Source organism: Plectropomus leopardus, chromosome 4 (assembly GCF_026936395.1).
Source record: "Plectropomus leopardus strain MGB_pleo_1.0 chromosome 4, ASM2693639v1, whole genome shotgun sequence".
NCBI classification, from domain to species: Eukaryota; Metazoa; Chordata; class Actinopteri; order Perciformes; family Serranidae; genus Plectropomus; species Plectropomus leopardus.
The window spans coordinates 37,102,913-37,122,012 of NC_142179.1; the positions used below are offsets into that span (position 1 = coordinate 37,102,913).

General features: G+C 37.6%; 1 protein-coding gene across 4 annotated transcripts in view; it reads left to right on the forward strand.

The window, feature by feature from the left end:
• The window catches only part of LOC121944175 (endophilin-B2-like), a 47,975-nt gene extending 30,337 nt beyond the window's left edge, over positions 1–17,638 (forward strand). For 2 of the 4 annotated variants that reach the window (XM_088077223.1, XM_088077224.1), the window contains 6 exons: positions 3,785–3,808; positions 5,143–5,232; positions 6,326–6,426; positions 8,320–8,334; positions 11,368–11,569; positions 13,349–17,638. In XM_088077223.1, the coding sequence (XP_087933349.1) occupies positions 3,785–3,808; positions 5,143–5,232; positions 6,326–6,426; positions 8,320–8,334; positions 11,368–11,569; positions 13,349–13,456 (540 nt within the window). In that variant the 3' untranslated portion in view covers positions 13,457–17,638. The remainder of the gene's footprint in view (positions 1–3,784; positions 3,809–5,142; positions 5,233–6,325; positions 6,427–8,319; positions 8,335–11,367; positions 11,570–13,348) is intronic. The other 2 variants (XM_088077225.1, XM_042487879.2) reach the window with 1 other exon arrangement.
• The last annotated feature ends 1,462 nt before the right edge of the window (positions 17,639–19,100 follow it).

Sequence of the window (19,100 nt, forward strand, 5' to 3'; positions counted from 1 at the left end):
CCAGCAGATGGCAGAATCTGTTATGCCATCTGCTGGGACCCAACTACAAGTATTTTAGTTTTAGTTATATTCAACTAAAGGAAATTTTTTGACATCTAGTTTTTTACATCAGAAATACAGTCATGGAGTGCACTCAACATCCCAGGGTCAGTCGCTTTGGCATCAGCATAAAAATGGAAAATACCATGTCATTGTATTATGTGCCCCAGGAGAAGAATGCATAGAGAAAATAAAATAGGACCCAGAACTGACCCCTTGGTGAACACCATACTCAACAGGAGAGTCTGATGACATGTAGTGTCATAGCTACACGACACCTATTTGTCAGGTAAGATAAAAACCAATCTAAACCCCACCCAGTGCCTCAGACTATTGAAAAGAATGCCGTGATCAATTGTATCGAAGGCAGCACTGAGGTCCAAAAGTACCAGGACTGAGCACATGCCATCGTCAGTACTGTGGTACTTCCGGAAACCAGACAAAAATATTGTTATTTTCCAGTGCTGCTAAAAGCTGTGTGGACACTATTTTTTTTCTAAATTTTTTGATATAAAAGGTAACTTAGACACTGGTCTGTAGTTATGAAGGACAGATGGATCCAGCCCAGATTTTTTTAATAGAGGAGTCACGCAAGCAGTTTTAAAGTGATCTGGGATACAGCCAGTAGCCAGAGAGCTTTTAAAAACAGAAAGCATGATTGGCTCAACAGATCCAATTACCTGTATTAAAAACGTGGGCAGCACAACATCAAGAGGGCTGATGGACACTCTCGTATGTAAAATTACTTCTAAAAGTTCAGACAGAGTAATGGGGTAAAACTGGCTAAAAGTATCTCTTTGGGTCAAAAAAACAAAATTAAAAGAGGCACTGGGTGTAATAGAAGTTCTGACTGATTCCACCTTATCATTAAAATAAGTTAAAAACCTTTCACAGTCAGTATTTGACTCAATGGGGACTGAAGGTGGGGCTGGATTAACCAAGTGGTCAACAGTCTTAAATAAAACCCCAGTGTTTAGTTGATTGGCAGAAATCAGCTCTGAAAAATAGTTTCCCCTTGCATCCCTGACCAAACTGTTAAAACTGAATGCACCTGAAGACCAGATTTCTTCCATCTACGCTCTGCTTTCCTACATTCCCTTTTACAGCTGCGAATACTGTCATCGATCCAGAGCTGCTTCGTTTTGGAAGATCTAGTCTCTAGTCTCTAGGATCTAGATTATGTGGGGCAATAGTATGAAAAATGGACAAGCAAGTGGAATTAAAATGGTTTGCCAGATCATTGGTATCAGATTTTTCAGATGGTTGTTTTTGGCGGTAACTGTAAAACAATGAGCAGAACTCTGCTGCGCTTTGTTCATTAAAAAAGCAGGTGCTCCAGGAGTATGGTGCAGCTGAATTAAAAACTGGAGATTCACTGTTAAAAACTATACACTTGTGGTCAGAAACAGTAAAATCCAGTAGATCCAAGGAACATATAGTTACGCCTAAGGTAAAAACAAGGTCCAGTGTATGACCCCGGTTATGTGTTGGTCCACATACATGCTGTGTAAAGTTAAGAGAGGTTGTGATGTTTAAAAAATCAGCAGCCTGTGTATTTGTGGAGTCATCAAATGTGTATATTAAAATAACCACAGAGAATAATTCTGTCATAATTTAAAACAAGGGAGGACTAAGAGCTCTGAGAATTCTGCCAAAAAGCTGCCACTGGGTTTTGGAGGGCGATAAATGAGGGAAAATAAAATTGGCTGGGGAACAAAAAGTTTAAAAATCAGAGCCTCAAAGGAGGAAAGTTCAATAAAATAAAAATGTATTCGTTGACATTTAAAATTCGTCCTGTAAACACACACTATGCCACCACCATGACCACTGACCCTGGGTTGGTTAAAACACTCATAATGTGGAGGACAAAGCTCAACAAGCTGGCTACAGTCAGAAATTTGCAACCAAGATTCTGTGAAAAACATGGAGTCTAAATTTGCAGACAAATGTGTTGGGCAGTGGAAATGGTATGATAAATGTTTGCTGTTAGAGCATGTGTGCCTTGTGGACTGACCGTAGCCACGTATTGAGAGATTGCAACCTGCTGAAATGGCCAGCGCATCGGCCGAAGGAGGGGAGAGGGCTAGGGATATCATTAGTACCAATATGGATAACCACAATACTCACGTCAGGGTGTTTTCTTAAGAGAGATGGAATCTGCTGTACTAAGTGCGACACTCTGGCGTCAGGGAAACAGTAAGTCGCAGCTGAGTTTAAATAGCCTCTTGACGTAGGTTGCAACGGCTTCATACCCAAACTGGCTTGATCAAAACCGCTTTCCCTCTCCCACCCTTCCCTCATTGGAATGACTGGAGGTGGCGAGTCGCCATGCAGTGGTGTGAATGAGTAACACTGCTGCTGCTGCTTCTGATTAGTGATGAGATCTTTTCAAGGCTCCATCCTCCCATTCCCATGGCTACTTTATGACTTTCACCTGATGTTTATTCTTTTCGTGTTTATCTCTTTCTTCATGCTCATGTTATTCTCTCGCTTATCCCAACAAGCCAAGACTCTGTGCTTTTTATGGTTTCTCAGCCTCTTGATGAACATTCAAATATTATTATAAAGTGCAAAGTTAACAGCAACAGCCAGTAAGCAAACTGAAAAAGTTAATTTTTAACACTCTGCAGGGTTTGGAGCTAGTATGGGAGGATGCAGAATTGCAAAACTGACTTAACACTGGATAAATTTCAACTTGGAATGCACACCACAAAAACAAAGTCAACTTTACAGACTAAGTCTGCTGAACAAAAGGAAAAAAAAAACAATCAAAATCAAGTGACAAAACCAACATTAGTCAGCATAAATTATTTCACAAGACTAGCACGAGCTCAAAAAAGCACAGACACGAAACCGAAACAAATTGATAAGCTGCTGCATGTGACAGTGATTGGTTAGAGCAAAACCACATCATATTGTCTTTGAAATAAAATGAGGTCATGTTAATCTGATAAATGGAGGAGTAACAAAATGCCATCTCAATGTGAATATCCGGCAAGATACAACCTGAATCCAAAGCGAGGTTTACCTACAGTTATTCCAGCCTTAACCCTTTGAAACCAGAGCAAATTGGCTTTATTTTTTCCAAAAACAAGAGAGGAATGCAATGAGCAACTTAACAAGAAGGAGCCCAAAATAAGCAAGAAGTTACAAGAAAATTACCTGAAAACAGTCAAAAGAAATGAAAAAGTAAAACACAAAAACAAACAAGATGACCTTTTGAAGATTTTTGTTGTCTTTTTTCCTGTAAAATGATTTTAAATACATAACTACTGGTATAAGAATTCTAAATATAGTTTTCCGGACATTTCCCCCTAGTTGTTTTATAATTTCTAATACTCTGCCCCACCTGAACTTTTAGGTCTCTTTTGTCACCTTTTATGATTTTTTTGAGATTTTCCTGACATTTTTGCCAAGTTGCTCATTATGTTTTTTGTGGGTTTTCTAAAGAAATCCAACCAGTTTTCTTAGGTATCAAAAGTTTCAATGCTTCTCAAAGCCCTGTGAACACAGCACAAGAAAACTGATGTCAGTCCAGGTGTTAACAGGTTAACCATCGAAATACATTCTACAAACTTATGCCACCTAGAACTACTGAGAGGACGTCTTCCTGGGAGTAAAAGACAGGTTTATCATTTGGTAATGAGGTTAGGCACTAGTTGTACATTACACTTGTAAAAATCTGTGATATTCTTGTTCTAACTTGTATTTCTCGCTTCCTTTGTTGTATGTTTTGGCCTCTAAGCTCTGGAGTGAGGAAGTGGAAAAAGTAAGTACGTCAATGTTGTGGTTGTGAACTTTGTCTTACTGCCTGGTCTCCCGGGTTAAGGTCTTAGTATGTTTTAAAAGTGAAGTGTGTAAGATTTAGGGGGATTTGGTACAGCAGTGAATTGCAGATTGCAACCAGCTTCAACCACCATGTTTATTCATTTATGATGTCAAGTTGCCAACTTGTGTTATAAAATAACGTTAGCAGTGTTCGTATACTCGCCTGGCATGCTTTATAATTTAAAGTTTGCTATCTTGCTGCAGCTAATAGATGCATGTATTAAAATGTGCAACTACTAAAAGTAAATGATGACTACTAGAAACAAAATAACAAAATACAATTTTTTTACCATCAGTTGTTGACACTGAAGGTTGAGTTTATTAAAATCAGCAGCTACGATGAAGATTCCATCTGGTTGTTTGGTTATGTTGCTGCTGATGGCATTGTTCAATTCCTGCTGTGAATTTTTTGATTTTGCATCAGAGTCCTGTGTCCAAATGGCTCCCACATGGTCAGTCCATTCAGTGCATTAGCTTGCTCCGGGATGTCAGGGGTTAACCATGTCTCTGTGAAGATGTGTGCAGAGCAGTCCCAGATTTTCCACTGCTAAGTGAGCCAAAATCACATCTCATCCACTCCACTCTCCTGTGATCAGACACTAGACAGAAGAAGGAATAGCTCCCGCTCCGAGTCAGGCCAGCCTCACCGTGATAACGGCTCTCCTCCCTCTCTTCGTCCAGCACTTTCAGTTTTGTTTCTCCCCTCCGGTCCCCACACAACCTTTACCAATGCTTATAAGTGCCACTCTGTCATAGAAAAGTCATGCTTCAGCAGTAAGGGGCCATGTTGTTGAAAAAACGTTGCTGAGTGAGCCTTAATCGCATCTCATCCACCTTTTTCTCCGGCAAGCAGACATTAGACACAGGAACACTTGGAAGAGGAACAGCTCTCGGTCCAAGTCAGGTCAGCCTCGCCCTGATACCAGCTCTCCTCTCTCTCTTCGTCTGGTGCCTTCGGTTTCATTTCTCCTCTCTGGTCTGACTTGCCGTTCAGCACATGCCACCGGTGGAGATCCTCTTGCGGTCTGCAGCATTCAGTCCAAACCCCACACAACTTATCCGGATGTTAATCACTGCCACTCTATCGTAAAAAAGTTGTGCTTCAGTAGAAGGGGCCATGGTATTGAAAAAATAGACAAATATAACAAAAAAGTAGCAAGGATTAGATTCTGATTATATAATATTCATCTTATCATTATTTATGACCAGTTGTTAGGGGGAGCAGATTCAAGTCAATGTGAAACTATGTCACTAATACACTTTCCATTGTTTCAGGCCGAACAGGAGCTCCGAGTGGCTCAGACAGAGTTTGACCGCCAAGCAGAGGTCACACGGCTGCTGTTGGAGGGCATCAGTAGTACACACGTATGTCAACCACTCACTATCTCTATCAGTGTCTCATGCGCACTCTCTCTCTCTCTCTCTCTCTCTCTCTCTCTCTCTCTCTCTCTCACACCCGAAATCAAATGTTTACGGATCTTTAACCATATTGAGTCTTGATCCTGGACTCTTCAGAGAGGTCATTATTTTTAGACATTTAAATGTGAAATAAGTCTAAGCAATACTGAACCACATTAACAGAGGCATAGACTTGGTAAAAAATAAAATACAATTGCCTGTTTTTAAATGCTTTTAAGTATATTTTTTATCTTTTTCTTTTTTTGTTTTGTAGGCAGTGTTAAAAATCAGCAACTTATTTAAAAGGGATATTGGCATCCTAAAGTGGTTTACACTGCAGGTTCTCTTTTACAGGGCATTAAAGGGGATTTGAAATAAAATCTGGTTGAATTAAGTATTTTTACTGCACTGACACATGTTCTTTAAGAAAAAAAAGGGTTTTAGGATGTAACTATAGTTACACAAATGTCCTTGTGAGATTGGAGGGTTTTCAGATTCAGAATCAGAATTACTTGATTGATGATTGATTCCCACAATTAAACTGTGGTTTGTTACAGTCACTCTGATGCCAAGCACAGATAATTATAGCATGGAGAAATAAGTACCAACACAAGTAAATAAAAATAGAAATATAAAATAGAAATACAGTAATAGCAGACAATTAGCACTAGTATATAAATATTTAAAAATGAAAGTATGTATAATGTGCTGAGTATGTAAAAATATGAATGTAAAGAAGTATAGTAATTGACAATTAGGTCTAGTATTACTAGTTATTATTGCTAGATCAAACTGCTCAAGAGTATTTAGAATAGTTCAAAAGTAGCTCCACTATGACCAATCACAACAGTAACAGGCTTTTTACATGTTAGTGCATCAGTGATAATAATCCTGCAAAATAATATAGCATGTATACAACGTCTTTTACCTCAGGAGTATTTTTCACATTGTGGTATTACTACTTTTGCTGAAGTAAAGGATCTCAATATTTCTTCATGGAGATGAGCTACAAGATGTGTATTTCTTCAAGAGTGACTGTAGTGTTGTTGCTTATCTGCAGGTGAACCACTTGCGCTGCCTGCATGAGTTTGTGGAGGCCCAAGCAGCTTACTATAAGCAGTGTCATTTCCACATGCAGGAACTCCAGAAAGAGCTGGGAAGGTGAGAACACGAGTGGATTTTCTGACTCACACAGGTGTTACTGGGCTGTGTAGAGATGGCCATTCATCCTCAGCGTGCAGTGGAATGAGCAGTCAGCTGCAATTGTGTAACTGTATCAGATTACTAAATGACAGTATGTGAGTAGACAAGCTGTATGCCAACATTAAACAACAATTAATTGGCGATTGCTTCACAATTAAAAATGTAATCGATCAATAATATATTAACCCTTAGGGCATATTACACACACTTGTAAAGCTCTAGGTACAAAATGCGCTTTTCAAAACCAAGCTTTGAAAAAATATTACACATTAATATTTTTTTTCTACTTTCACTGAGATAATTTGTTAAGAGTTAAAACACTTGAAGTGCCAGGTTTTTGTCATGATGCCGCCATGTTTTTAGATGAAAAAAAATGAACAAAACAAAATGACAAAAAAATGAATTACTTTTAATATACTACATGCTAAGTAGATTATTATTATTTTTGGATTATCACAGCCTAGGATATATCAATTATTACTATATTAATATATTTTATATTTATTTATTTTTTGTGTAGTGTCAAATACATTCATATTACTCTGCACACAAAATGCACTTTTCAAAATCAGGCTATAAAAAAATCTATTAAATCTATTAACGTATATATATACGTACATATATATTTCATACATTTGAGTATATTTTTAACCCACATCAGTCCTAATCGTGAATATCAAATATTCATTAATTTTCAGAATTTTAAGCCTTAAAATGCCAGGTTTTTGTCATGATGTCATCATTTTTTTTATATGACATATATATGATTGTGACAGTGCATCTAATGGAAATAGCATTGAAATGGAATGGAAATAGCATGTATTTTCTCCATATGCCTAATATGGTAAAAAATGACATCATCAGGTGGTAAATAGTAAAAATGACAAAAAGTCCAAGGCAAAAGCCCAGAATGACACCCAGAAATAATATAATGCATGTTTTTATGCTTAGATGGCTGCGGGATCAAAAATGTCAGTTTGAATGGGTTTCAATGGAGCATTTTTTGTTTAACAGTCTGAATGTAACAATTTAGTTTCCACAGTGTATGTTAGACTTATGTAGGAGCTTAGCTGGAAATTCAAATTTAACAAAAATATACAGTCTTGCCCAAATTTATGACATATGCATGAACACAGCTATAATTACAAAAACGAAAAATGAAAAGCATGTACAATGCACTTAACAGTCCCTAAGAGTTAACCAGATAGGTTGGTGCATTCCTGGAACAGGGGAACAGCTCTGCAGTTTTTTTCTGCAGGATTTTAGCAAATTGGGATGACTGAGCAGTGTGTGATCAACCCTAACCAGAGTAGTGATGCAGTGTTTTTCTGTTCCACTGAAATAGCACAATAAAAGTTCGCCCAGACTGCAGCTCAACATCTAACCAGCTCTCTGTGGCTGCTGTTTATTTAACCATTAGTACCTGCACTACTCAATCGCTCTGTCTAAATATCAGCAGTTGAAGTACACGGCGTGTTTGGTTGATACAAGAATAAGTAAAACTTTACATGCACTGTATGTTTAGGCCCTACTTGTGTATGTCCTCCAAAAAATTTTAAAGTTAAGACAGCAGAAATATTTCATTCAATTTTATGATTCAGTTTATTTGCAATGCAGATGGTTGACTTTAGACTCTATTGAATAAAATTCTTCATGGAAAAGCATGTATTTTGTTATTGTAGCCTCTATCAGTGTTCAGGGAAAGGTGTGCTCGCACACTTACTCAATGCCACAAAATTATTTTATTTTTTTTTAATCTATTTCAGTCAGGTTCTAGGGAAGCCCGTCTGTTTTGTTCTTTTTGATTTTGTCAGATCATGATAAATCATTTTCATTGTCTCATGCCTTCAGTTCTGATGAGGACGTGTGAGTATGACTTGTCTTCTTGTGTGCTGATGCTGTTATTAATCTTTCTCATTGTGTGTATGTTCTGACTCACACATTTGGTTGCTTTCCAGTACTTCCAAAATCCACATTAAATCTAAATTAATAAGTGATGTATATTGGAGGTCAGTGCATTTGGTATGTTGCCTTTTTAGGAATAAAATGGGCTTGAAGTCCTTGGTGGCTTTTTTATCTAAAGGGTAGGCCTGTAACCGACTCAGAATTATGTCAGTCAAATCAGATTTGGATGTTAAATATGAGTATTTGACAATTTTGGTCTCTTTGTTTTACAGGTTGAACAGGGCTCAGAGAGACACTCAGTGTGACAGTTTCAGCTATATATTATATAAGCTAACAGTGCTAACAATAGATCACAAATTTACAACAACATTTTTGCAGACACTAGATATCAAACAAAAGCCAGAGACTGTATCATATGAAGCTGCAGTGAGCTATAAAATTATCATGTCTAAGCAGATGGAGAGAATACAATGTTATTGCTGAGAACAGTGCAGACTCTCTTCCTCTGTGACGCTGCATCGCATCCACTGCAGCCTCTACCAAAGAGGACCATGAAAGTCAAGAGCGCTTTCTCCACAGTAGAGTCAGTACACTGCATAGCACACTGACTATAGCAAAAAAAAAAAAAAAAACCGGTTGCTCGACTTGAAACTATCTTAGTGGACTGGTGATTCAAATCTCCTACTTTCAGGGGGGACCTTACTAAAGGGGCCCTGTTTTCATAGCAGTGCAACAACCAGCAAAGTAGTGCTCCATCAGTTTTTCTAGAGGTCGACGCAGAACTTTGCCTCATCCTGGTTTTCTCGTCAAAAAGCCTATGTGATTTTTTCATGGGATTTTGGAACATTGCAGAAAATAAGCTCTGTGGCAAACAATTGTTTATAATACTTACAAGTAGGGGTGGAAGGTAGATTGAATAACAGTAGCTACTTTAACTATATTGTCACTGCCGTTCATTCAATAATTTTGTATTTTAGTAGTTATCATTAGTTTAAAGGACATTTAAAAATAGAGATTTGTATTGTGTATCGCAACATAGCCTTAAAATATTTCAATATTATTTTAAAGCCACATCATCCTGCATTACTTACAAGTTTTGAAACTGTCAATATATTAACACAACACTGAATGAGACAGATAATCTGTAAAAAAAAAAAAAAATCATACTCCTTACACTATTGCCTTGCAACTCTTTTTTTGTCCTTAGACAATGTGAGGGTCTAAAGGCAGAGGGATGTCGTATGCTTTAAAGCCCTCCGAGGCAAACTGTGTTTTGTGATAATGGGCTTTATAAATAAAATTGAATTGAATTGAATTGCTAATGGCATCACTGCACGTAAATGACAATAACCAATCAGAACCGAGCAGTCTCCAACACAGTTGTCAATCATGTCAAAATGAGAAAGTTTGTGACCTGGCTGCTGTGTTGGACAGCGCTGACTGGCGGTGTACCAAGCACTGTCCACAAACTGGACCAATTTTTTCGTTTTCAAGCTAAACCGTAGAGCTGAGGCGAGACATAGGCAATGCAGTAACAGAATCTTGATTCATATTTCTGCCATGCTATGGTCTGAGTCTGTCTAATGCCATCAGAGGCAGTAGGGAGAAGAGGTGGAATATGATCTTTTTCTGATAATCTTTCTTATGTACTTCTTTCAGACTTTAGTGACAATTTCAACAAACATGACACAAAGATATTTTCTTAAAGTGTGTTTTTGTTCGGCATGATGACATTCTGTAAGCTCATTTGGCCACTTGTTGCAAACAGCCCTTTTTTAAGACATAAAAGTTTCAAAGTTCAGTGGGGTTTTTACTGACGTTTTATGTTGCAGAGTAAATTGTGAAAGTCTCTTCAGCTTGTGTTAGCCACAGACCTTATTTCAGACATCTAACCAAAAACTCATTGAAAAAAGCCATTGACTTTGAGATAAGGGAACTGGGAATGTTAAAATGCTAACTCATTTCTGGGACTCATTTCTGCATCACTCTTTCTCCCTAACCTTGAAACTGACTTTGCCTGCCTCTGTGGTATTTTAGTGCCCAGCCAAATCACATTACCAGGCTGCGACAGAATAACCATACTACACACACCAGACTGGTCAGTTAGAGCTCTAGATTCCGGTTTGTGTCTTGCTTTCCAGCATTTTTGCAGTTTTTCTTTCCATGTTTGTGTTTTAATTTGAAAATGCATGATGGTACAAACATCACATTTTACAATATGCTGCAACACTTCACAACATGAGAAAGAGTTGTTCTCTGTTAATTGAATCGAACATTGAATCTGTCATCAATCATATCCACAATTACTCCAAACTATTCTGTTATTACTCATTTCTATGGCCATTTTCCAAATTAACTGTAATAAACCCAACACATTTGACCCTGTTTGTTCATGTCTGCCACCATGCACCGTCCAGACAACTATATGACTCCTTGAGGAAGCATCTTTTCATCTGTTGTTTTCATACTTTACTACAGCTGTCTCAGAGCCACGACACCAGGAATGTGATTGGCTAAGAGTCTATTATTTTAATCAGCAAACCCTCTGATCCATATTCAACCACAAATAGCCTTTTTGCACTTTGCGCTGCTGTGCAACCATGAACCAAAATAGCAGGTGAGCTAAGGGATGCCCACTTAGTCCAGTCAAGACCAACCACTCTGCACTTAATGCACTTCCACGTTTAAGATGCAGGCCCCAATTTTGTAACACTCTAGTTTTCTTGCCAGACTTCAAAGTTCATTGCGAATGCATTATTGACAGTGATGGATCGTTTATGAGGGGCTTTGGCTTTGGAGCCAGATTTGAAAACATGACAAATCTTCAGTCTGCAATATGAAATATTCCAGAGTAGATGTACTGGAAGTAGAAGTCGTGATTCATGTGGTTTTTTAGTTTTGTGCTGACTTTGCTGTTTTTGTGTTATATTAGTATGTTTGTATTTTATCTGTATGTTCTGATCCTCTCTACATCATCTGCCTGCTTTCCCTCAGGCTCCCCAATGCATTTGCACTAAACTCCAGTCACACCATAGCTGCTGCTGGCTCTGCATCTGAAGGCATCAGCAGCCCAGTGGAGACAGACACACTGAAGATTGAAGAAGTTCAGGCACCTGCTACAGGTGCCCGCAAGGCCAAAGTCCTTTATGATTACGATGCTGCTGACTCCAGTGAGCTCTCACTTTTAGCTGATGAGGTAAGGTGTCCTCATCTACCTGCAGCTAGTGGGTTCAATAATGAACCCTGGCAAGGGGCCACAGACCCTTCCAGGTCTAAACAGTAGCTACACACATTTAATTTGCTAAATTAAATAATGTGTGTGCCCTTTTTATTGAAAGTTAGTGTTTTGCTTTGTAAGTGTTTACAGATTTTCCGATGATATTGGAGTTGGTCTTTACTTGAGATGGCCCATCTCTGCCAAAAAACTTGACAGCAATGTCCCTGATGACCCAGGGACCTTCATGAAGATTTTTAGGATGATAACTTAAAACAGACCTGCCTTTTCAGGCTCCAACCAGTTTGTCACTGGTTTTTCTATCTGCTCTTTTATCGAAGAATTCGTCTCCTTGTTGTTTTTCCTTTTTTAAAAAGGTATTATTTAATGTATGAAAGCCCCTTTACACCCCTGTTTCTATTTTATTTTATTTTATTTTTTGGTTAAAACAATGTAACAAACAATGTATAAAACAGTAGTGGCTTTAGAGGTAAAACAATGATAGGAGCAAGGGAAATATCAAAGGATAGACAAGAAAACCAAGCAATGGAAAGAACTTAACATGATATATATATGTGTGTTGTGTGTGTGTGTGTGTGTGTGTAAATATATAAATGTATACAACAATGAGAAAAAAAGAATAATAGTCAAAATAATTCTAATAATGACATTTTGTAGTAGCAGTTACAATTACGGAAATGTGTTAAATATGGCATGCATGTTTATGTGTATATTTTTGTATGTGTTGAGGGGAAAATGTACTTAGTAGAAAGTAGAGGATGCCACTGGGATTCTGAGAGCTTGCTTTTGTCTTTCCAGTTTAAAAAAAATATCTTTTTAGCGATTGCTCAGGCCACCAATATGGGTTGTTTATATTTCAGTGGCTTTAAACTGAGGAGAGATGCTCCAGCCAGTAGACACACAGAAGCAGAGACTGAAATTTAGTGACCAGGATATTTTATTTGTAACGTTTGTCCAGACCATTTGAATGCAGAGGGGACCAGGCATGAAAGATGTCATCTATAGTGTTTAAAGAAGTCTTTTAGAAAATACTTTTGAAACTGATGCTACATGAACCCCCTTCCCCCAAAAAACACAAACAAAGAGCTGTGGTATTCCCTTTCCTTAAGAAGAAGAAAACCCACAACTACCAGAATGCACTGAGCTGCACCGGCCCAATAAATGCTTCCACTGGTGGATGATGTAATATGATCAATGCAATGACATTCCAGTGAACAGTACTCTAAAGCCTGTTTCTGAAAACATTTGAGGAAAGAAATATGCAACATTAATAAAATTTTGGTTTATATCTGATCAGTGCTGCTTAATTTTACCGTCTGGACCTAAAGAGAGCAAAGGAGGGTCTGTCTCTTGATGCACTGCTGTGCTCTTTGTGTCTGTTGTGGCAAGCAATATGAAAATGCAGAAATACAGCCTGTAATTCAAGTACCAAAACTCTGCTGAATGACACATTTGCGTCATCCGGCAGTGTTTTAGGGATATCTAGACACTGGTTAAATAGAGGGAAAGTTTACCACAGTTCATTTACGCACACTGTAAAACAAAGCTGGATGGCAATATATTAATATCACTTTAATGTGCAGTGAGTACAGGTGTCACTACCTTTGAATCCCAATTTATGTTGTTTATACTGCATGAGGTGTACTCTGTGTAGTTTAGTGCTGAGTAAGCTGCTGTTGCTGTGGCTATAGCCAAATATTTTGAACATTAAAATTAAGTGTCCATGTCTGTGTGTTCCAGGTCATTACAGTTTACACAGTCCTTGGAATGGACTCTGACTGGCTGATCGGAGAGAGAGGAAACCAGAAAGGAAAAGTGCCGGTCACATACCTGGAGCTGCTCAGCTAAAGATCACACACGCATTAACACACACACACACACACACACACGTTCACGTGCATGTGTGTGAGTGAGTACTACTAAAGCCATGAGGATATTTCATTCACTGCATTAAATGTCACACTCTTAACTAACCTGTAACCTGCAGCAGCACTCCAGCACAGTCAGCATTCGCTAAAGTGTTCATTTAACTCTTTGAAACCTGGAGTGACATCACTTTTCTTGTGGTGCGTTCAGATGCCTTTTACAAGTATTTAAACCTATGATCCCTGAGCGAGTTGGCTTGCTTTCTTTTAAAAACAGGGAAAAATAGGCAATGAGCAACTTCGCAAGAAGTGTTCCACAAATTACAAGAAATTTGCAAGTTTAGAAAATTATACTTTAAAAAGCTGGATAAAAACATCCCAAAAACTTTAATTACCATAATTCTATCTTTTTAAATATTTTTACTGAATTATGATAATTTTAAGCACGTTTCACATTTTTTTTCTTTTTTGTTTGTTTTTTTTTTTTTTTAGTTTTAGGTATATTTCTTATTTATTTGTTTGTTTGTTTTTTAGCTGATTTTTGGTTCATTTCATCCTAAGTTGCTCGTTGGAATAAAGCCAATTTGCTCAGGTGTGAAAGGGTTAAACACGCTCACTCATAAATCAGTGTGTGTCTCAGAACACACTCAAGTATATTTACACTGGAGCCATTGTTACAATGAGTGCAGGAAAATCCCCATGGGAGATGGTTAACATTCCTCTTTAGATACATTTGGTGATTATGTTTTTTTCTCTATTTATTTCCTATTTATTGTTTGCATCCTGATGTTTCAGGTAGACCTTCTACACGTCTGCAGAGCGATTTACGTTATGTTGATTTGTCCAAAAAGTGTTTTTTTGTGTATTGAAGCTTGTCATAGTTTATCTTTAAAAGGCAGAGATACAGATAAAACTAACATGCAATAACCACGCAACCTTGATTCCCTGAGGTTAAAGTGGCATACAGTTTATCTCTGCGTGACAGACGTGTCATTGAAGAAGAAGTGAAAACAAATGTGAGCAAACGGAGATCATTGTGATAGGCAGGTCATTATGTTGTTGACGTATCAGATCAGGAGTTACCAACCAGGGGCAAAGGAAACCAAACACGCCACTTTAGGGTTGATTTTAAATCCATAAATCAAACTGACACATGTGACCGCTTCCTAGTTTTACTGCAGAAATGTGTTCTGTTCTTTTTTCCAATACCACATGAAAAGAGCTGCATTCCTCATGTGTTGTATCTTTTATTTGGCCAAAATACTAAATAAGACAAAGCATTAAGTAAGCTGTATTTATAAGCATTAGCTTATTGAAGAACAGTAACGTAAAAACAGCAAATAAAGTTTGCCATGAATGTTTTATCATCAACTCTCGGGTAGCAGATTTGCCTTAACTGTTAATTGAAATGAATGTAAATCCTGTGTGATTTTAGGCGACAGTAACATTTTATGGACTATAGGCTGGGGCGGTATGTCATATTTCATACCTTCCTGAAATATCACCAGGGTATATGCTGCATGATGGTATTAGGAAACAGCGCTAATGCCCACACTCTCCCGACAGCAAGTGCACTACTTAAGCCTTGCATACACTGTACCATTTTAGCCCGTTTTTGACACATAGCATTGTTGAAGTACTGTACCTGCACAAAGTGGCAAACAGAGCATCTGAAAACGCCATGGCAACAACACTGGACAGAAAATATGGAGGCCAGGCTGCAACAAGAAACATTAGCATCGCTATCAAGTAACAACAGGTGAATGTAGCTAGCTTACCACCAGTTCTCTCTGTAAAATGGACGAGCCATACTGTCCACGTCTTCCAAGCCACACAGGATTGCACAGATTATTAAGGCAGCATGCCTCTGCTTTGTTAGGATTGTTGCTAATACCTGCCTCGGAGCTTTCAAACTAATCTTTATTAACAGTTCTCGATAGCCAGGACGTTCTGCATTTGCCCACAGGCCTTTTTTTAAACACTCTCAGGTCGTGGCTTGACGATCAGACTGTACAGTGTGAGCACTTTGATCATGAGCTTTGGCTTTACATCGCAGACAATTTAGTCGTACTTTATGAGTTGGAATTAACAATAACATTTCTAAAATCGTACAGTGTATGCCCAGCTTTACTTTTAGCTTTACTTTCAGATTAATAAATTCACAATAGCAACCTACTAAATGTTAACAATAAGTAACATCCGTTTTTTTCTTATCAATCAGAGAAATACAACTCTCTGGCCGCCAGCTGTTTACAGTCCTGTAACTTCTCCCTCCACCACTGGGCGTCACTGTGTCTTTCAGCTCAGCTGCCTGTTACACCAGTAGAGACCACAGACTGAGATCTAGTGGTGCGTGCTGTGCACTGCATACAATGATTTTAACAGAAAGAGGAGCGCCTGTATTTCTGATGGTATTGCAAAACATACCAGTAGGATTTCTAAATACCCTGGTATATCGTTATACTATGATAGAGTCCATACCTAGTAGACACTTAGACGGAACACAACTAGCAACAGTATTGCTTGATTGAGTAATGTTATTCACTTTTCATTAGAATTTCCGATATCAGCCTTGGCCTTCAGCACTGAGGATGTCCCTTTTTAAAATATGAACACCTGGCAACAAATAAACATGAACACTCCCATCCTGACTGCCTTAAGGTGATGGGAAGGAACTGCTAAGGCCACCTGCTGCAAACCAGAGAATGTGCTCCTCACAGCAAAATGTCCACAGACTTAATGTACACCACATACAGCATGCAGGACTCCTTTTATTCACCTTTGTGTGTTTGTGTGATTTTGGTTTGCCCTTTGTTGCATTTTGAAATGACAAAGTTCCTGTTTGTCGCTGTTTTGTCTGTTAATACTTCCAAGTGTCTTCAGTCTTTAGAGCTGCATGTGCTACAGCTTGTAGCCTGTCCTGCTGGACATGTGCGTGTGTATAAGAGTTTTATGATGTAGCTGTTTGGGTGAGAACTGGAGCATCAAAATGTTTGCACAAAAAAACGTATGTGCTCTCTCACAGCCACTATGTGTACATGCATGCACTCCGTCTTTTTTTTTAACCAGCCTTGTGAGTTTTTGTGAAATAAGCACAATGTTTGAAAATGCAAAAGTCTGCCAGCAGAGGAGAGGTGACATTTATGATAGAGGATCAGGGCCATGTTAAAGAAAAACTAATTCTTAGATTATGAGAGTTAAGTTGCAATTTCAAGAAAAAGTTGTAATATTACAAGATAGAACTTGTGCATTTATGAAAAAAAATGTTATGAGATTTCACTCATAATTTTAGGAGAAATAAAGTCACAGATTAAGAGATCAGGAGTCAGGTAATATGGCAAAAAAGCAACAAAGTATGAGTGAATGATCAGAAATCATGCCTGAATGGTCAAAATTATGAGATAAAATGTTAAAAATCTTAGATAAAAAGTGAAAATTATGGACAGGGGATCTTACCATATTACCCAACTGTCTGTTCCTAATCTGTGATTTTATTTCTCCTTAAAATAAAAATATTTTGTATCTTATAATATTAGCTCTTTTTGCTCATAAATGTACAACTTAATATCATAATTTTACAGCTTTATTGTATAAATTTATTAAATTTAAGTTTAATCTTGTAGTATTACAACTTTTTTTCCGTAAATGTACAATTTTAATGTTGCAATATTATGACTTTTTCAGGTAAATTTACAAGTCCAATCTTATAAAATTACAACTTAAGTCTCATTAATTTAAGTTTTTTCCTCATAAATTTTTTTTTTCAAAATTATGACTTTGTTCGCACAAAATTATGATTTAATTCTCAAAATATCAGAGTTTTTTTTTTAATATGGCCATAATCCTCCATCTTAGAAATGAAAGCGAGACCTAAGCAAACAGTTTTCTTCCCTGCAGTGACTGAGGGGTGAGAATGTGGTCTAATCATTCTTGTTGGCAGATGAATGTAATCCTCATCGTGCGTCCTTCTCTCTACTCTTGTGCTCATTTCACAAAGTTAAGAGGCAGTTTTTTTTTACTTACGCTGTTGTGATTCTGTTATACCTCATCTTGTACTATTATTATTATTACATATTTTGTGAACAAATATATTGCCTGTTCCTTAACCATGCTGAATGAATGAAATGTACGGGATTTAATAAAAAGTCTAATTTATTTGAATTAATTTACTTTTTAGAGCAATTGTATACATGTCGTTGGAAACCACACTGAATATAACAGACCACCACGGTCGAAATGTGAAGTCATTGCAAAAGTGTCTTAAGGTGCAGTTCCTCTAAATGGCTGCAATAATGCAGAAAAATACTTACTACTCCCAAAAGTTCTTGGTCTCTATTCCTCAATAATGTGGTTGTGATTATAAAGTCATTTTTCCGCTGAGAGTGAAGGGAAGTCTGTGGTGTGTTGGCAGGTGTCCATACTGATCATAATCAGTCATGATGGTTGCTGCTTGTGTATTTCACTTCAGCTCCATTGAGGCGTTCTCACTCTTTTTGCCCAAATTTGAATTTCTTCTTCAATCTTCCAAGATTGCAGCAGAAGTGCTCTGCTACTCTGATTGTATTATGGAGGGGTCCTTCTAGTAGTTCACCCCTAAATGAATTTAAAATAAATATATATATCCTCTTACCTGTAGTGCTATTTATTAATCTAAATAATTTTGGTGTGGGTTGCTGATTGTTGGAGATATCAGCCATATAGGAGTCTGCCTTCTCTCTTTCACTTGAGTAACTGGGTCATGATTTCTGAAAAGAGTCATTGCTGAGTTTTTTCTGAGTGCCATCTAGTCTATATTAATAAATAGCACCACAGGTGAGAGGAGAAATATGTATTTTAGATTTTGGGAGTGAGCTGTCCTTTTAAAAACCAAACCATTAAAGCCCGCTTTAATATTACTTACACTCATATCGCTCTGCACACAAAATGCGCTTTTCAAATCAGGCTATAAAAAATATTTTACACTAATATTATCTTCTACTTCCATTGAGTTCAGTTTTTAACAAACATCAGTCCTCATTATAAATATCAAATATTCACAAATTCTTAGAATTTTTTGGCCTTTTTGCCTTTATTAGATAGGACAGAATGATAGTGTGAAAGGTGGAGGGATGGAGATGACATGCAGCAAAGGGCCGCGAGCTAGAATCGAACCCACGGCCGCTGCAGCAAGGACACTGCCTTCATATACGGGGCACCTGCTTTATCCACTGAGCCACCAGATGCCCCAATTTTCAGAATTTAAACCGTTTAAATGCCAGGTTTTCGTCATGCCATCATGTTTTTAGATGGAAATCTCACTCACAAAATGAGTTACTTTAAATATACTAGATGCTAAGTAGATTGCTATTTTTATTTTTTTATTTTGATGAGCACAGCTCAGGATATGTCAATGATTTGCAGCAACATTGATTGTGACAGTGCACGCAGTGGAAATACCATGTATTTTCTGCATATGCCAAATACAGTAAAGATAGCAATGAAAAAACAGTAAAAATAACATATTCCAAAGCAAAAGCCCAGAATTACACCCAGAAATAATACAATACATGTTTTTATGCTTTGATGGCTGTGGGATCAAAAATGTCACTTTGAATGAGTTTCAATTCAGCATTTTTTGCACTTAACAG